The 19,559-nt window shown below is 39.3% G+C and overlaps 1 protein-coding gene across 1 annotated transcript in view; it reads right to left on the bottom strand.

Annotated features, from left to right (window-relative positions):
* LOC140232172 (LLGL scribble cell polarity complex component 2-like) overlaps nt 1-19,559 on the bottom strand; it is a 110,339-nt gene that overhangs the window by 51,654 nt on the left and 39,126 nt on the right. Inside the window, exon 3 of the mRNA XM_072312313.1 lies at nt 815-896. Within this exon, the coding sequence (XP_072168414.1) occupies nt 815-896 (82 nt within the window). The remainder of the gene's footprint in view (nt 1-814; nt 897-19,559) is intronic.

Genomic DNA, 19,559 nt, shown 5'->3' on the forward strand with positions numbered 1-19,559 from the left:
TAATGAAGCCAGGGAGAATCTCAACACGTTTGGTATTAACCCTGTAACTACCACTGAGGATCAGTGTATACACAATGCCAAAGACAAAAGATGGGGCTTTTAGAGACAATTACTCACTAACCCGTTCTGTTCCAGTTGGACAGTGTGAACAAAGCTATAAAGAGGTTTTCTGTGCCAATCAACGCTCAAGGCATATAGAGGGTTAAACAGGAGTAAAAGGCGGAGGATGAGATGAAATATGATGATGGTGAAGATGATGATGATAAAGATGATGATAATGAAGATGGAGATGATGATGATGATAAAGATGATGATGATGATGGTGAAGATGATGATGGTGAAGATGATAATGATGATGATGACGATGGTGAAGATGATGATGATGGTGAAGATGATGATGGTGAAGATGATGGTGAAGATGATGATGATGACGATGATGATGATGATGATGATGGTGAAGATGATGATGGTGAAGATGATGGTGAAGATGATGATGATGACGATGATGATGATGATGGTGAAGATGATGATGGTGAAGATGATAATGATGATGATGATGATGATGGTGAAGATGATGATGATGGTGAAGATGATGATGGTGAAGATGATGATGATGGTGAAGATGATGATGGTGAAGATGATGGTGAAGATGATGATGATGACGATGATGATGATGATGGTGAAGATGATGATGATGGTGAAGATGATGATGATAATAATAAGAGAAGATACATGAGAATGCATCCTGGTAAGAGTGACAGGTGAATAGAAGAATGACAGAAGGCTGAATGAGTACGGGATGGAGGGATCTTACCTCAGCTGGGAGGAAGAAGAGCTTCCACACTGAGTGTTCTCCATCATGGACACCAAAGAATTCCACTCCTGGAGCTCCGTGGCTGGTGAATTAAGCTGGTCAAGGAAAGCTTTCAAATCAACGCAGCAAAGTGATAACCAATATATCAGATTGCAAATTGACTCAAGTCTGTAAAATATCACACGAAGGTAATCAGAATGAACATCACTTTCAGACTCATAACATTCACTCTCTCTTTCTGGTGCCTCTCTTTCTGTCTATCTATCTATCTATCTTATCTGTCTATCTATCTATCTATCTTATCTGTCTATCTATCTACCTCTCTGTTTATCTATTCATCTGTCTGTCTGCCTATTTATTTATATCTATCTATCTATCTATCTATCTATCTATCTATCTATCTATCTATCTACCTACATGTATCTATCCGTAAATTTACATCTATCTCTAGCATAGACATTCATTGTTATTAGTTTTCAATATGTACTCAATAATTCAATTCATCTGCTGATCTCTACCCACCTGTCCAGATTTCTTAAACACATACAATTGTATATCATTTCTTGAATCCCATTCCAAGATTTAAAGCTTAAAGGAACACGCCCCTAAAAACTTAATAGAAAAAATATAGAAAATATAACATCATACACAAAAAAGTTCAAAGCTGTAATGATTCAGCTGTGAGGACTTTGTAATGGGTAGGAGATTTTATGTCTGTAGTTGCTAAATGCTCCAACACCACCCCTAAAATTACTTGAAAGCGATACTGCTCATGATTATCAATCCCAACACTAGCATTACCTTCACACCACCACTAAGTCATGCAGGAATACCATCATGGGAAAAAAAGTATTTGCACTTACAAGTAGTTCAAGTCAAATATGAAAAGATGCAGCCACGAAATAGAAGAGTAATTGAAATGCCAAAAAGTTCCTTACTGTTATTTCAAAAATACATTGACCTGAATTTTGCTCCTAGGCATACGGACACGTGGATGTATGTGGCCTTGTCAGGTGTATTTGTGTACTTTCCATGGGTGACTATTGCATTAGTATCTTAGGCAATGCAATTACTCCACTTGAGAGGAGACGAAGTGCAGTCATGGACATGAATGTAGGTCTTGTGCATATTATATAGCAATGCCGACACTGACCTCAAATTTGAAATGACAAATTTGATTACAAGAATAATGGAACTTGGATCAGTAGACAACATTCAGCACCGGGCTCAACACCAGCTACTTACTGGAACTACATCATCATTATGAGGTCAACCTGCATTATGGAACATTGACTGACTTCAAGTTAGGATTATTGCCAGCGCTCATGTTGATATGTTTTGTTGAAAATTACATGTTTTGTTGAAAATTACATGATTGAAAGTTCCTTTTGAAGTTATGCATCCATGTAAGCGTTATGTATATTGAATTGAATTGAATTGAATTGATATCACTAACACTAGGCTAGCGGTGAATTTGAAATCATCTTCTGTGTCACAAAAAAAACCCCAAAAAAACCCTCAAACTTATATGTTAAAAATTTTGAAAAATTCTTTTGTGACTTGAAGGACATTCTTCACAGACATTTGTTTGATTTTCCTCTGGTCACCAAAGTCCACTGAAAGGAGTAGGCCTAAAGTTTATTTCACAATCAGGAAAGAGAGAAATTCCTACAAATATATATATATACATGTAGTTTATAAGTGCAATCTTACACCATGCGGATCATTTACAACCATCTGATGAGTGTATATATAGCCATTGTAAGTGAAAGTAATACCAGTGTTGGATATCATTACAAGTATATTGGTTTCAAGTATAAAGAAGTTTCTTATATGCACAAAGGATGTCGTTAAAAAAAGTATTGGATATCACTACAAGTATACTGGTTTCAAGTATAAAGAAGTTTCTTCATATTTGTACACAAAGGATGTCGTCAAAACAAAACAAAAACTAGAAATGTCGCTATGGCGACTGGTATGCCTCTGCCATAATGCATGGTTCTCCAAATAGGTCTATAGCACAATGTCTTGACAATGTGTGATGACAGTTTCACATAACTGGTAAAATGTTAAAATGACAGGTTTGTCACAAATGCATTGAGTGTTCACTTTCCTCGAACTAGGTTTATTCAGATGAATGGCTATACTGTCTGAGAGTGCAGGTATTTGGGGATTTGAGGACTTTTTACCCTTTTATAAGTTTAAAGAAGAAGTAAAATTTAGCACTTTCAATTGACCTTTGACCTTTTGGCAAGAAACTTCCAAGAGAATCTGTATTGGGTAATACATGCAAACACTAAGTTTCAAGAAAAAATCCTGCAGGCATTGCATAGGTAAGAAAGAAATAATGACATTTTGATGAGTTGACCTTGACCTTTGACCTCTGACCTTTGACCCCTAAATTCTCTACATGATCACTGCCAGTCAGTACATGCATACATACTAATTTACATGAAGATACCTTGAAATATTTGTGAGATATGGAGAAAAAAGTAAAATTTTAACATTTTCACTTGACCTTTGACCCTTGACCTTTGACCTCATGACTCAAAGCTCTCTCTCTCTGGGGAATCTTTATTTGGTAGTTCATGTATACACCAAGTTTCAAGAAAATACCTTCAGACATTGCATAGATATAGGGGAAATAGTGAAATTTTGAGCATTTGTTGACCTTTGACCTTGAGCATGTGCGCCCAAGAGTTGATAGGCACAACTTCGCCCACTCATACATGCCAAGTTTCATTAGGATACCTCTAAAAGTTTTTTAGATACGCTGTCCACAAAATTGATTACGGACGGAAGGACGGAAGGATGGACGGACGGACAGATGGACGGACGGAAGGACAACCCAAAAACATAATGCCTCCGGCGACACTTCGTGGCGGAGGCATTAAAAAAATGAAGACACATAGAACAGATCACGTTATCGATAGTGGTGACCTTCAAATTTACTCAACAGGTTTGTTGTTTTCATAGAACTGCAAATATGTACACACAGACAATGCAAACAAGATAATACATGGCTGAGACTTAAACAAAAAGCGCGTTCCTCTTGATCAGACTTTAACACTTAATTTTCAACCAGGCTAATGCATACGATGGATACTTGTGAGAAATGGTGAACAGCCTTTGAACGTCTGCACTTCAAAGCATTTGCTCTTCTAGATGTCAAGGGGAGGGGGGGGGGGGGATACCGTAGAAGAAGGTCCATTTCACATTATTGGTTTAAATTGGCAATTCAAAAAGTTAGTGACTGACATAGGGTAGAAGACAATGTTGTTCAGTGACATAAATACACACAATGAAATATCTTTATAGTTTCAACTTCAATCTTTTGGTGCCATACAGACAATCAATGTGAAATCCCATAACACCAAGTGTCGGGGGGGGGGGGGGGAAAGGAGGGGAGGAGTGCACAGTTCAGTGCTACGACTACTGCCTAAAAGATATTACTTTGATATACTGTCATATCATGACAAAGTTGAGTAGAAAAATGCAAAGCAAGAGAGGTAGTAGAGTGTTGTACACGATCCTGTCGCAGAAAAGTTGAGATCAAACATAGGTCAGAATATCAAACTTAAGTATCTGTATACTCAATTCTGATTGCTTGATGCCTGCTTATGTTTGATTTTATGACTTATATTTGATTACTTTTTTTAATGCAACATAGCCTAGAGGGTAGATACTGCTTTTAACAGTTGAGACAAAAAAAAAAAGTACTATTAAACCAGAAATTTTTGTGTGCATTTCAATTTCGCGAATTTCACGAGAGTCAAGATTTGCGAAATTTAAATGCACGCAGAAGTTCTTGTCAGCACTATATGCATTAAATTCCAGTGGCAATTTGTTAAAATTTCATGCCGTGAAAAAGGCCGTTGGCTCCAATTCGTGAAAATTTCATGCTGCGAATATATCTGGTTCTACGGTACATTAAACCATTATTAAGTAATTAAAAGGAATAGGAGCAAAGTGTCATAGAGACGTCCCCAGCCTTTCTATTCCTCATTCATTCTGTATCTTTCCAGCAATCTCCCCTCTGCTTTTCTCTCCTATGACGCACACACATCTTGCTGTAATTTTCAAACCTTCTTTCTCCCATCCATCATCTCACTCTCTCCCTCACTCTCTCTCTCCTTCTCTATCTCCTTCTCTCCCCGAGGCATCTTCACAGGTAATCTGTTACTGCGTTAATGAAGTACTGTGACCAGATCTCCCTTTAGCCCTTGAATTATTCAGTGACAATCTGTCGCAGCAAAGCAGTCCCGCGGAAGGGGCGAAAAATTAACCACCGAACAAGGGACTTTCCTTTTCTAATTCCACTCTCATCACCACCACCACCACCACCATCCTCCCTGTTTTATCCATGCATATCACACACTTACGTAAGATTGTGCACTGCTGCTGGGAATAGGACAAGCCAATTAACATTAAGTTGTATACCCAATAAATTAATACAGGGTACACTTGTACCCGATTCTTTCGATAACACTTCCGATGGTGCTGTTAAAAATTTCAATGACATCCTAAATTAGAAGGTTACAGTCTTATACTTTTTAGGACACTGTAAACATGGACATATATACACACACAAGTCATACACACACACACACACACAACATATATTTTCAAGCAGAACATATTTTTAAACATATTCAGCAGAAAATGATTTTTAATACACTCCTGTACACTCACGTACACTCTTTCTACTTGCCTTGTATTAAATATATACATAACTGACAGTGTGTATACGTGTGGGTAAGCATGTGAAATATACTAACATATGATCACACATGTTATAATATAAAATGTATATACTCAACAAAAATTTGCTTTTTGTCAAGACATGAGAACAACAGCGATCACAACATTAAAAAATTTAATGTGTATACTCTTTCAAACAAAAATGCTATAAACTACAGCTGTACGCCAACAGCCAGAAGAGAGGTGTGACTGAATGCAGCGACGATTTTAACGTGAATGTCCCCGGAACATGACACAAAATGCTTAGCTGAAACCAAGGTTCATAAAGAGTTCATAGCACAATTTGCATAACAGTAATTCGACCACCTCACCATCGCCATTTTCTCCCCATCTTTGTCACCGAGCCGAGGGACTTGAACCTCCGCATTTCAATAATTGATCAAGTTCTCGGGGGAGTCAGTAATTGACAGACCTCTATGGGCCAAGCCTTTGGGCGGTTTCACACTGCATATATCTTTTGTTTGTAATGACGTTTTCTGAGATGTTTTTCCAATCCATTTGCATGTACAATCCATTCAAATACTTCAAACAAACAGTGTCCTCTCACCAATTGTTATCTAATGGCAAATGACACTCCATCCAAGAGATAGATATGTTACAAACTCCATGGGCTGTAACATGGAGTTTGGGCTGTAACAAAACAAAAAGCATCACTTTTAATACACTAACATGAAAGAGTACACAAGTATGAGCACACACCTTGGTAGAAGTTGATATGAGCTAAACATATGCTCCGCCCAGTCGAACCATGCTTTAGAGGTGATAAAATTCAGATTTGAAATGATCACACCTCACAAGCAAGTAAAACCGCAATTGGTGAACACCTCTAGACCATGACTGGCTAAAAATGATATGCATATGGTGTTTGGGAGGTTATGATTCAAGTCAGCTTTCAGATGTATGAACAAAAATAACTTGAGCTTGAAACATATTCCATTTGTGAAGACATTAACTATACATGTTCACTCTTACAGTCTGAAACCCCTCTTCTTCTTTTTTTCTTTCATTTTTTTTTCATCTCTCAAGTTCAGCGTGTGTATATATTTATCTTTCCTCTCTGATGTTCTACATCCCTCTTGTTGGGTGTGTAACTGCCGCGTAAATTGCTTTGCATTTGCCAAGTTAGGCCCATTATCCACAACTCAATCTGTCCAGAGATGTGTACACCCAACGGCACTTTGGGACGGGGCTCAGGAACCAATTAATTCTAATTGTAATTGAAGTTCCCCCGGTGGATATCATGGTTCTTACCAATCCATCCCAAAATGAAGGAAACGTGCCCTGCCCACATCTATCTCTCTTTCTCTACCTACATCGTATATCTCTCTCTTTTTCTGAGCAGAGCGCTAGATGTCAACATTCATACAGTCTCCCTTCATCAACAGTTTATTTTGCTAGTTTACTTTTCTCCCCCCCCCCTTCCTTCATTCTCTCTCTCCATTAGACTCTGCTATTCATCAATATCTCCATTCTCACAAGCTGTCTATCTCTCTCCTTATATTTATCTCCTTTAAGTATCTCTCTCCTTAACACGATCTCTCTATCCATATGTTTTCCAAAAAAAATGTCAGGATGACTGCACTTTTGTCTCCTGTTTATTACTGGCCTGCAATGCGCTATTTGCTGTCATTAAACACTCAACTTGTATTTTCAGCATGCTTGATGTACCACAGCAAATCATATATATTTGACCATGACTTGTGATCTAGGTGAATAGTGGCACACTTGCAAAGGAAATCACTTTACTTATTGCAGCAAATAGTGCAGGCTTTATCACAGCATGTTCTACACCACATCATGCACTCCATTTTCCAGACTAGCCCCCAAGCACTTCCGTTTCCTGGTCTTTGACCCCAGTATGAAACACTGCACTGGACCGATATAGTATCAAAGGGTGATGTCGTAGCCATTCATCGCCATGGAAACTGGTTCTAAACAACCTCTTCTGGCCCAAATATCTGAGAACACCACTGTTGCTAAACATGCTCGTACCTGGTTCCTACCCAAGCTATAACAAAAGACTGTGATATCACTATTTTGGTGCTCTATAGAGCAGTTATCATGCACATATTCTGGCATAGTATGGGAGGGAGATCACACACTAATAGCATCTTGTATATCCCGTGGGAGAGGAGAAAACAACAGATGCCATAAGTCCAAGTTCCCACATCACATTATCACCTGGCAGGTGAGGTCAGCACGATTTTCTCCCCATCACACCGGGAGTCTCGGCTGTTGCCATGGCGATCCCATCTCCAAAATTTCCCGCTTTATCTCAGGTCAGATTATCTCCAAATTTAGTTACTCCTGCTCCTGTACACATTAGCGTGTACTTCTCTTTCTGACACACACACACACTCTCTTTCTATACACACACACACAAATATATATATATATATATATATATATATATATATATATATATATATATATATATATATATATATATGTTATATGTAATATATAGGTACATGTAGATTGATATATGGGTATCTGAATGTATGTGTGAAATTTCTCATTTCACATATCATATGAACGTGCAGCAAATTTTGTCACAAATTATGTCTGAATAAAGATTGCATTGGATCGCATATTACACTCCACATCCTAGCTCCTGGCAGTGCCAAAACTAATATTGAGACACATCATATGGATCATAGGTCACTATGGAAACCCAACATTTCTGCAAACACTGCGAACGGAATGTCGTCACCACATGAACTTTGTGTTTCCAGAACGGAATGAGAGACATGGCTGGTATACTGACGATGGCAACGGCCTCCCCGAAGGGGCAGGTAAAACAATGGCCTGAGAATCAAGGTGTATATTAGCAGGGGGCACAACAAGGGGGTGGTGGGAGGGGGGGGGTGGATGAGATGGGTTAGAAAGAGATACCTGCACTTTGCGATTTCCCCAAGGCTCACGCTGACAATTCTTTTCCAGACATTAGATGTACATGCATTTCATCTCACTCTGTGTGCTAATGTCTTCCATTACTCAATTGTATCACCTTCTCGCGATCACTTGCAGAATTACCTGGCTGTATACCTTTCCCACAAATCATTCACAGGCATACTGTGCCGAAGAGCAATGCATGTTTTATTGGTGGTATATTCAAACAGACCCACTTGATAATAAACTTGTGGGGAAAAAAAATCTGCTTTATTCAGAAAGCCAATTGTTGAATTGTAAATTTCACAGGGGTCCCGCAATGTTTGTTCACAGTCTGAAGACGCATTTGACAATTCCAGTTTCTAGCCGCAAGACTTCAACAAATTTGTTCCTTTTTTCATCAATCCCATTCAATATGTCTGGGTAGTTCTCGAACGTCCCTCGGGATCAATTGTATATGGAAAAGAAGACACAGCAAGGATGACAAGAGTCAGGTTTTTCATAGCACAACTGTTGGTCTACAGGGGCCCAATGAGAGTAAATACAGGAAGTCACTGGGAAAAAAAAATTAATAAACTTTCAATTTCCTTTACCATAACTGTAACAATAAAAATGATGAAAAAGCAGACAGCATATATAACAAAAGACAAAAAAAAAAAAACCAACTTCAGATGAGATGAAGACATAATGGACAATCATGATTGCTTTTAAGAGTTCTCCACTCAACAAACCATAGAGTATCTCATTTCAATACTGGTCTTCACTACAGGTACTCTGTTAAAAGCAAAAGAGCAACCATACTCCATTTCACTGAGGTCACATACATGTACACACAATGACCCCCCCCCCCCCCCCACACACACACACACATACACACTTTCTCATAGACACAGACACAGACAGACAGACACACATACATGATGTACATATAAATATGATGCACTGAAATGAATACACAAAAGTGGTATCTCAAGTTGCCCCCCCCCCCCCCCCATTCACCCCCATCTCAAATGAATAGCACATTGCTAATGTGAACAGATTCCACGTCGTACAAGAAGTGGTCATGTCTTCAAAGCAGCCTTCCATACATAGTCACTGATGCCTGCCTGTACACCGACATGCTCCGGCAGTCAAGCCCTGAATATGAAAATGTCTTGATCAATGAATTTATGAATACACTTTGGCCTTCCTGGTGATTTTTACCTCAAGCTACCCCTCCCCAACCCCTCCCCCCCCCAATCCCTACACCCCACCCCAACACCAACCCCTACCCTACCCAAGCCTTCATTTACTGGGATACATAATACATGCATAGAGCCAACATCCATCAGTATTAAAAGGAAAAAATCCGTACAATGCCGAAGCTGATGCACACCCTGCTTGATATTACAGTGTGTCAGAAGATGGATTTCTGATTTTTCTTTGCAATGATTAAACAAGTTCCATTGTTATACAAATTTTCAGGGAACCTTTTTTTAAATGAAACTGACAAGATGGAGAATGGGAGAAAGGAATGATAACAGAAGAAGTGATGAAAGTACAAGACAAAAGAGACAGGGGCAGAACAAGAGAAGGAAAGCAAGCATGAGAGCATAAGAAAAGATAGAGGGCTATCATAGCAACTGCTGAAATACAATGCTACCCATATAAAACGCGTTCAACTTTGGCCACCTGAGTGGCACAAATTAAGGCATCCATGTTTATTTGTTTGTTTATTTTGGTATCATCATCGTTGCCTTCACTTAAGCATGACAGGATGAGATACATTATACTCATGAGAAAGACACTGAAGCATTTTTTTTTCAACTTCAGGAAAATATTTCTAAAAATGTGAAGTGAATGAGGATAAGTGCCTTGACTGGCAATCACTGTAACCACTCCTTTTTCCTACAGAGTTTGATGGTTGGCCATGTACAGGACCCTACTCACCATTTGGATCAAACAAAATTTGATTCTAATTATGAAACATTTGTCTCCTCCCTCGACTACTAAAACGCATTATACCTCGCATGACAAGGAGGCCTCTAGATTATATCTAATGACACACACAAAACTGTGAATCCAAGCATTACATCACCACTAACATTATGATGTGTAATGAGATACCATAGGGGAGGGGGTGGAAAAGAATTCTTATTAAATAATGGTGATGAATGATAACACAAGGTCAAAAACAGATCCTGCAACATTCTTGACAGGCATGAAAATTGCATGCCTTTGCGCAATTGATAATAATAAAAAAATGCTACTGGTACTTTTCGGCTGTCATGATATGCGCCAGGTAATCTGAACTCCTAAATGTAATGACTCACCAGATTTTGATATTGTTTTGCATTTTAACTTCCCACACAGAACATAATACAAGGTTACTGTCAGGGTTGAGCCTTGCCTCTCGTTCCCCCCCCCCCCCACCCCACCACTACCACATAGTGCATGCGCATGGTGTCTAGTTGATCCCTTCCTTTAATTCAATTCAATCTGTCACTCTCATGTCAACAAGGCAATATAAAGTCAGTTCCCCATGGTGTTATTTGGTAGGAAGTAAATGCCTTCACCCCTTCATCTCACAAAAGAGAGCTCCCTAATGGATTATAAAATCCATGCACTTTCACACTTCATGACCATTAAAAGCTTATGAATGCTCTGGAGATCATGTTCTTTATGATTTTAAAAAAAAATCCCAAAGATGGTTATGTTTAAAGACTTTCAATCAATTATAGACTTTCACATCACCTCATGATATTTCATACTGATTTAGAAGAGTAGTAACAGTCGAGAAGGTAAGTTTAGAGTTGAAGTCCTTTGATAATTTTTTAGTAATACTGTACTTCCTGAAGGCAGACAACATATAATAAACTGAGAGGGTCAAAGGTCAAGCATCACATCTCTAGGTAAACTTCAACCTTTTGACTCTGCAGCTAGTGTAACCCTCACAAATCTGTACATGTCATTTCTGTTTTTCACAGATAGTATCAGATATTCAAAAGACATGTACATTGTACTTCAACAGCCACATGTAGCCATCAAAGTAGTTTTAGCATTGCTAAGTTGAGATTTTTCTGACCTTGATTGCAAATGAACCCCTTTCTGCATTCCATTCCCACATACGCCTACAAGGACTGTAAACAAATAGTTCAATAGCGCTTTGTTGTTCTGCATTTTAATGTCGAAAAGGCAACAAAACAAAAAATCATTATGAAGACACAATATGCCAAATTCCATCTCAAACATGAAAGGAACATGCCTGAAAGAAATTGACACAGAGCACAATCATGCCACACTTAATGCATTCATAAACTAGTTTGCTACAGAGCACCACATAATTGACATAAAACTTAACAATTTACAGCTTATAGTACTAATTGGGCGGGGGGGGGGGGGGGGGAGTCCCTAAAAACTTCATGAATGAATTATTTGGCAACTATCCAATCATTGACATCTACTGTATGTGCCAATATCTACACCGTACCTAGCAAACTTGACTGTGAAACAGGCATGATGCACGATGTAAACTCAATTATGAAGAATGTCCTAGGGTGAAGATAAATGTTTACAAAATCACAGAAGAAATCCTCTGGCAAGGGAAACTGGATGCTGCTTTCAAAAGTTTTAAAACTATGTTGATGTACTGCACAACCTCACAAACAGGGCCAAAGTATGTCCCTTAAGAGCCATTTTGATCCTGAACCATTGAGTGATGCTAACATTAGGCAATTATTGGCTTAAGAGCTCAAAGTATAATTCAAGACATCTCAGAGAAACAGATCGTTTGTAATGGAAAAATCATTTAGAAAAAAACAACAACAACAATGCTGCACAATGTATGAAAACTGTGATGAAGAACACAAAATGTCTAATAAACTAAAGATCAAATTGACCTGCTGGGCCTAAGAGAAACATTTGTCCAGGTTTAAACTCTTGTTCAGCAGAGAACAGTGACGGGCCTTTGCCATAGGAAGCTTGCACGACGGAACATAGTCAGTTGGACTATCGTATTAAAGTCCTCTCAGCTGGGTGAGACATACCATGTAGCTGTAATTACTATCGGCAACAGTCTGAGTAAGGTATGCCTCATTTCAACAAGACTGTTGATAGTTTCCTTGACAAAGGCCTGTGTTGTTCTGTTCTGGCATCTACATTTAATCACTGTCATTAACAAGTGATAAATCTGCTCTTAAATGGAATGTTGATATGGGCCGCCAAGAGATTTTGTCAGCCGTTAGCATTATCATTCATTTAAGGGTTCAGGTCAAAGGTGCAGCTATAAAATGTCACATCACCGTCCCTCATTCGTTGTGATCTAAGGTATTGAAAAAAAAATAATAAAATGATCTAAGATCCACAGAAAGTTTCTGTCGTTTAAAAAAAAAATGAATTAAAAAAAAAATGTATTATACATACATTGTAATGTCTATGTTGTCTACACTGCAAAACAAAGTTTGTGAATAGACTTAGAATGCAGATTTTTTTTTGTTGATGTACATTATTTATTTCAGAGGAATGTTAGGTATTTTTGGCGATATTAACAGGTGTGATAATACATAAAAGTACTTTCCATCACACTATAGTTGCCAGGAGTAATGCTCCTTAAAATTGATATGTAAGACCAATATACAGGAAGTCATTACATCTTACATAGAAGTAATAGAGGAGAAGTACCAACTGAAGTGCAAAGTAACACAAGATCCTCTGACTTTAGGAAATATAAATGCAGGACATCCATATACGAAGTTGTCTGCATTACATTCATGCGCTTGGTGGAAGTTATCAACTGAGATGTCTAAGACATCACTTGACTTTGGCAGCACTCCTATTGATGACTGCAAAGTGCATTGGACCAAGTTTTCTCATCCTCCTACCACACAGTCAGAAAGTCTCCTCAGTGGCCACACCCACCACCCCTGTAAGGGAACCCCTTTCAGCTTTGACCTATTGACCCATTTTAGAGGAGAAGGGTGGGGAAAGACAACCCACCACCCTTGTAAACAAACACTGGAGGAATGGGATGTCTGGTGGTGTGGGACAACTTCCCTAGCCTCTCATCCAGACCCTGAAGCGCAGAAATGATTCTCACTCTCCCGCTGTGAGAGGCACCTCCCGATCCTCCTCATGCCTTCTCTGCCCAGTTTATGGCATCCTTCAATCTTCTTGCGCTCTCCTGATGAGGGTCCTGGCTGCTGTTTTCATCAGAGCAAATTTTCGCGGCAAATTTGTATTTATGAATGTTCTGCCCCCGACTACCAAGGCAACGAGGCATTCACTGCAAAAGATGGATGAGAGTCAGCATCAGCACAGTCATCTCCGGCCAAAATATTTTGATTGTCCACTGCAAGATTGAGCAGTACTGCAAAGGTGTACTCTACATTTTTGAAAAGCATCTTTCAGCACTGGCATTGCATTTTTAAAGCTACACTTGGATTAATCATCAACCTAAGACTGCTATGAGGTCTACAGTAGACAAGTAATCAATGTAGTCTGTGGGGGTAGAAAACCTGATGTATGTATGTAGCAAAAAAAAAAAAAAAAAACTTTTTGCAAAAAAGTTTTTGCAAATCATCAAAATGTCATCTAATTCTAGCTTACAACTGTAACCAGTTGCTGTTACCCAGTTTTCAATAATATTGACATACCTAACTGAAGGTGAGAACTTCGAACCATAATTTTGAGAACACCTGTGAAAAGGTGTTGAATGAAGAATCCCACGCAAGGAGCATCATTGACAATGGACCAAAACATTCTCTTTCTTATAGGTCCCGCAAGGATGCCATATTTGCTAACTCATGAGAAGCAAGTATGTCTTCTGAATGTTTGATAAATTCTGTAGCAATATCTGCAATTTCAATTCTATGACAAATTCACTGAATGTTCAGTAACTGCAAATCCACTTATTGGCCCTCTGAAATCCACACTTTTGATGGATTCTGTTTTTAATCTTGTTTTTAAACTAAATTGTAAGTCACATCTTTCTAAAATTGACAGATTTTTTTTTCTTTTTTGGCACATTCCTTCAGCTCATTTTAAAATGCCATACATACAAACTAGTACCCAAAGCATCCTTCCAGAAGGAGAGGTATTGAACACATCTTGAAAACTGGCATCTTTGATGTACAGTGTAAAGGAGAGCTAGACTACAGACATCGTTACATTTCAGTTGACAATACTTTCTTTTATAACTCCCCCTCTCTCTCATTCAGTCTGTCTATCCCTCTCTTTCTCTGGTTATATGAGAGACATGTCGGACTGTCACAGAGACATGTTCGACATCACTTTGGGCCAGGATGATACCAAAGAGATCAGATAGGATGTCGCAGCTGTCTCATCTTTGATTGCCTGTGGCACTGCAGGGCCGGGGTTTCCCATGGCGGAGGACCACTTGTCGCGCCGGTCGCGGAGCTGATTGAAACCATGACCCATAAAGACGAAAGAAAGAGAGGGAGAGAGAGACACAAAAACTCCTCCTTGTTTGAGCTACGACTGTTTTCACACGGGTTGAGCAACGTAATTGCAATGCTGAATTACGATTACAATCACAATTGCAACTAAGATAAGAATTATGATCAAAATTAAAATTACAATGACAATTACAGTTATCACCCTTACACATGAAAGAGGAAGGTTTTGCAGATTTTGCAGTTTTGAAATTCAGAGTGAGGAGAGGACGTGTGGCTTCTTTCCAAGTTTCCTTCAATCATTCTTGAGCAGTAAGGAGCACAGTTTTTCTACAGAGAGAGTGGTTGACGGGATACCGTATGCTCCACTCTCAAAACACGATTTGGCAGTCAATCTGCACACAGGATTATTCTGGAGGATCATCATTGAATAACACCTCCGAACCATCACTTGAATTACGATTCAAATCACCCTATGTGACTCCAGTTTGCACACACTCAGTCAAAATGCATCATTTGAATTATGACTTTAAGGCCCGAATTCACGAAGGTGGTACAAATGAAACCATGGTTTAAACCATGGACGAAATCTATGGAGCGCCAAGTGTCGCATGGAATATTTCGTTACGAAATCAGTCATTTCGTCAATGAAATGATTATTTTGTAACGAAATGACAACGTTTGGTAACTAAATGAACACTTCGTCCACGAAATGATAATTTCGTTAACGAAACGATAATTTTGTCAACGAAATGACCAATTTCGTAATGAAATATACCGTGCGACACTTGGCAGTCCACAGTTTTTGTCCATGGTTTAAACCATGGTTTCATTTGTACCACCTTCGTGAATTCGGCCCGAAGAGTGCATCGCTAGAATCATGATTCCAATCATGCACTCTCGGTACATGTCGTACGTGTGAAAACAACCCAAGATTGCACCCATCTGCTTGGATGAGGCTTTCTGGATGGGCATTTATGACCCTCCTCCCATTCAGAGTCATACATTTTAGTGTACGTACTGAACCTGGAATGACGATGCACTAAAATCGGCTGGTTTACAAATAAATCACAAATCACACCCCACCCCCATCCCTTTTCCAATCCATAGTATATGACTGAAGTCTGTATTTCAAACTTGAATTGACCATTTTTACTTCCTGCTGACGGAACATTAACAGCCTTTCCCCCTAAATTTCGATATTTGTTGTTGCCGAGTATCTTTTTTTTTTTCTCTCTTTCCTTCTCAAATCCCGGTTTCACTTTCAGACAGCCAAATGCCACTTTTGACTCAATATTATTTGGCAACAAATGGACAATATCAGTCAGCTTGCCAAGAAAGAATTGAATAAAAACATATCAATTGAGGAGAACTAAAAAAAAAAAAATTGCTTCAAAATTAGTATCTCTTTTCAGCCAAAAACAGACATTTTTGTTTTTGCCAATAAAAGGCATTTTCACCCAGACACTGCTCAAGACAGAGGGTCAAACGTTTATCTTTCAGAATGGAATAACTTGGTACCTTCATGCACATCCATGAAACAAGCATGATTTTTTTATTTTGTATGGCAAAATTTAGGAATAATGCCCTAAACACATCCTAGTCACATATTCAGCCAGACATTTTCAATTATCCGTTTGACATCAGCTTTACATTTAATTAGTAAATTAGCTTTGTTAATATTTGTTAAGTGTCAATGAATGAATGTTATACACATTGACTTTTTATATATCTGTCTATCTATCTACCCATCTGTCTACAATGTGTCCTTTCTGCTGTGCAAGCCAAAGACTACTATTTGAAACATTTTTACAAGTGTACATAATATGGTGGTAAAGGGCACCAAAAATCCAAGTGTCACTGGTTTCACAGATATTCCACAGTGAAATTATACATCATGTCTTCAACAAGCTTGACTTTTGACAGTTTGCATGTATATATCAACATTTATTATCAGTTTCGACCACTTATCCCACAATACAAACAATCATAAAGATAGTAAGTAAAACTCATTGTTTACATACAGTACAATGGCATCTCACATAAACTAGAATACTTTCAATCTCAGAGTCAAATATACATTGAAAATCTACGTATGACATGGCATTTAACTTGCAGGCCTACATACAAATCTGTGTAGATAGAAACTTGGCTGACATCTACGCTTGCTAGCCTTATCATGTTTTACGACTTCGGGCTCAGTACGTGTCCAATGTTGCATTAACTAGGTGAGAACGAAGGCCTTTTGTGTGCACTGATGGCATACCCACATTGCATGGGACAGACGTGATGTGCTAATGAGCTCTTAGTGTGGGGCAGCATCTTCCAGTGAAGAGCACAGAAATTGAATGCTTGTGAATTTATGTAATGTCACAAGCCAACCACAGCATGTCAAGATCTGATCTCTCGTATCTCTTTTCCCTCTCTCCCTTTGTTTGTTTGTTTGTTTGTTTGTTCATTTTCCATCTGTGAAGATGGCTGCAGTTATGGATAGCCCATATTCAGCTATGTTAAGCTGGTCTTCCATGGGGTCCAGTTGGATGTGAGGTGGGACCACTTCACCGGGTTAAACACCATGCTCTTTGCGATGAATGAATGAAGCGGGTTCTTTTACGTGCATGAGTTGTTACTCTCTCATACACGGGACCTCCATTTTATGTCCTATCCGAGGGACAGAGTGTTTTGCCTCTTGCTAGAGGGGACGGTATGCTTACACACAACATTGCTCAGACCAGACTCGGGTTCGAACCCGGGCCGCGTGATTGTGAGGCAGACGCGCTACCGACTGAGCCAACTCACTGCCCTCCTTTTCTCATCCATCCATCTATCTATCTATCTATCCATCCATCCATCTCTCAGAGCATGATGACCTTTGAACTTTGGTACATAAATCCCTCATACCCATCTGATTCTTAGCCTTTTATTCCTGTATTTCGCCCTATAACATCCATTCCCACACTGCCTGTTCATTACTAGCCTTTTGTCAAGGCCCTCTCGCTGTAATGGGCGAGCGAAGCGAGCCCAGCCGAGCGCGCCAGCGCGAGGGCCTTTTGAGATCTGCTTCACACATTATTATTCATGACACGTGAACCCTTCTGAATACTCATTTTAATGGCTTCCGGTCAACCAATGGAATGGCGCGCTCCCCGCATCCTCAGACTTGGTGGTCATGCCTGTTCGCATGCATCACTGACCACCCGAAGAGGTCTGCCACGGAACTCTACACACTCTGTGTGTAGAGTTCTGCAAGGTCTGCGGCAGCGGCGTGCATTCGCTCTATTCAAATCGGGTTCGAGCAGACAGACACGCTGATTGGACCCCGACTTTTGCTCCCGAAATCGGGGAGCAAAAGTCGGTAATTCAAAGGGCTAACAAAAGGATGCGAAGCAGATCTCAAAAGGCCCTCGCGCAACCCCACTCAGCTGGGCTCTCTTCACCATACAGCGAGAGGGCCTTGACAAAAGGCTAGTTCATTACTAGCCAGGCTGTTTGTTTGTGTGTGACTGTGAGTGTGGAAAGCTGGATGTGGTTCCTCAAGTATCCCATCCATTTGTACAAAACATTTTCTTCATGTCATCAATTAGGTCTCCTGATGCCTTTGATAGTATATAAAAATCCTCTAAAATTAACATCTTCTCCATAAGAATGACCTACACAGTAACTGTTACAGCAAAGATTATTGTGTGCACAAAACTTTAATGAATTTCACAAGGAGCCAAGATAGTCAAAAGTAGAATGCATAATGTGAAAGTTTTTGTCCATTCACATGAAAGTTTTTATCTCCGCAATGCACTAAGCTGAATGCAGTCTGTGTAGGATACGCATATTTTTTCATGGTCGACAACTCAAGAAAGTTTCATGCTGCAAAAAAGGTCATCATCTCCAATTCACAAAAATTTCATGCCACAAATGATTCTGGTTTTACAGTCATCTCCGTGGTGACACTTAAATGGGAGACTCGTTTAGTGTGACGACCTTTTGGAGTCATTCATTTTCTGGTTTGCCTTCTGATCTTTTTTTTAATTTTTTTTATTTCTCTAGTGGACATTCACAAAAGTTTAATAGTGCCCTTGGCTATTTGCCAACTTACATTGTCAAACATTAGTCACACCATGGAAGGCAGTTATGTTACCGCCAAAACTTATCAAGGGTCCAAAGTTTAATTAAACATCATTTGCATCAACACTTGATCATTGCTTTAGAAATGTGTGTGTGTGTGTGGGGGGGGGGGGGTATTTTCTTTCTCTCACTCCCTATCTATTTCATTCATTGCTCTCTCATGTGTGTTTTGTCTCTCAACTTGGCGCTAGGTACCGAGAAAAGGACCGCCTTAGAAATGAGACTTCGTCTGCAGTCCAACAGTACAGACCACTTCAATGCATTCTTTTTTCTTTTTTTTATGACCATTTTATCATGACTGATGGTACAATGTGGGCTTTGGGGATGCAAATTGATAGTCATATTTTGGCCAACAAGAATCAAAAAAGACATTTCGCCGCCACAAGTACACATGCATCATACCAAAACCACTTGTCGCTTCAAAGGGATGAATGCAGCTTCCGATTTGTTGCTATTGTTGTTGTTGTTTTTTTCATGAACATTACCCCACTGCATTCTCCCAAATCAAAAGGGATAACTCTACAAGCATGCAGGGGGAAAAAATGACAATATTGCTTAGAAATCTTGGCTGTAGCAACCTGAAT

Source organism: Diadema setosum, chromosome 8 (assembly GCF_964275005.1).
Source record: "Diadema setosum chromosome 8, eeDiaSeto1, whole genome shotgun sequence".
Lineage (NCBI taxonomy): Eukaryota > Metazoa > Echinodermata > Echinoidea > Diadematoida > Diadematidae > Diadema > Diadema setosum.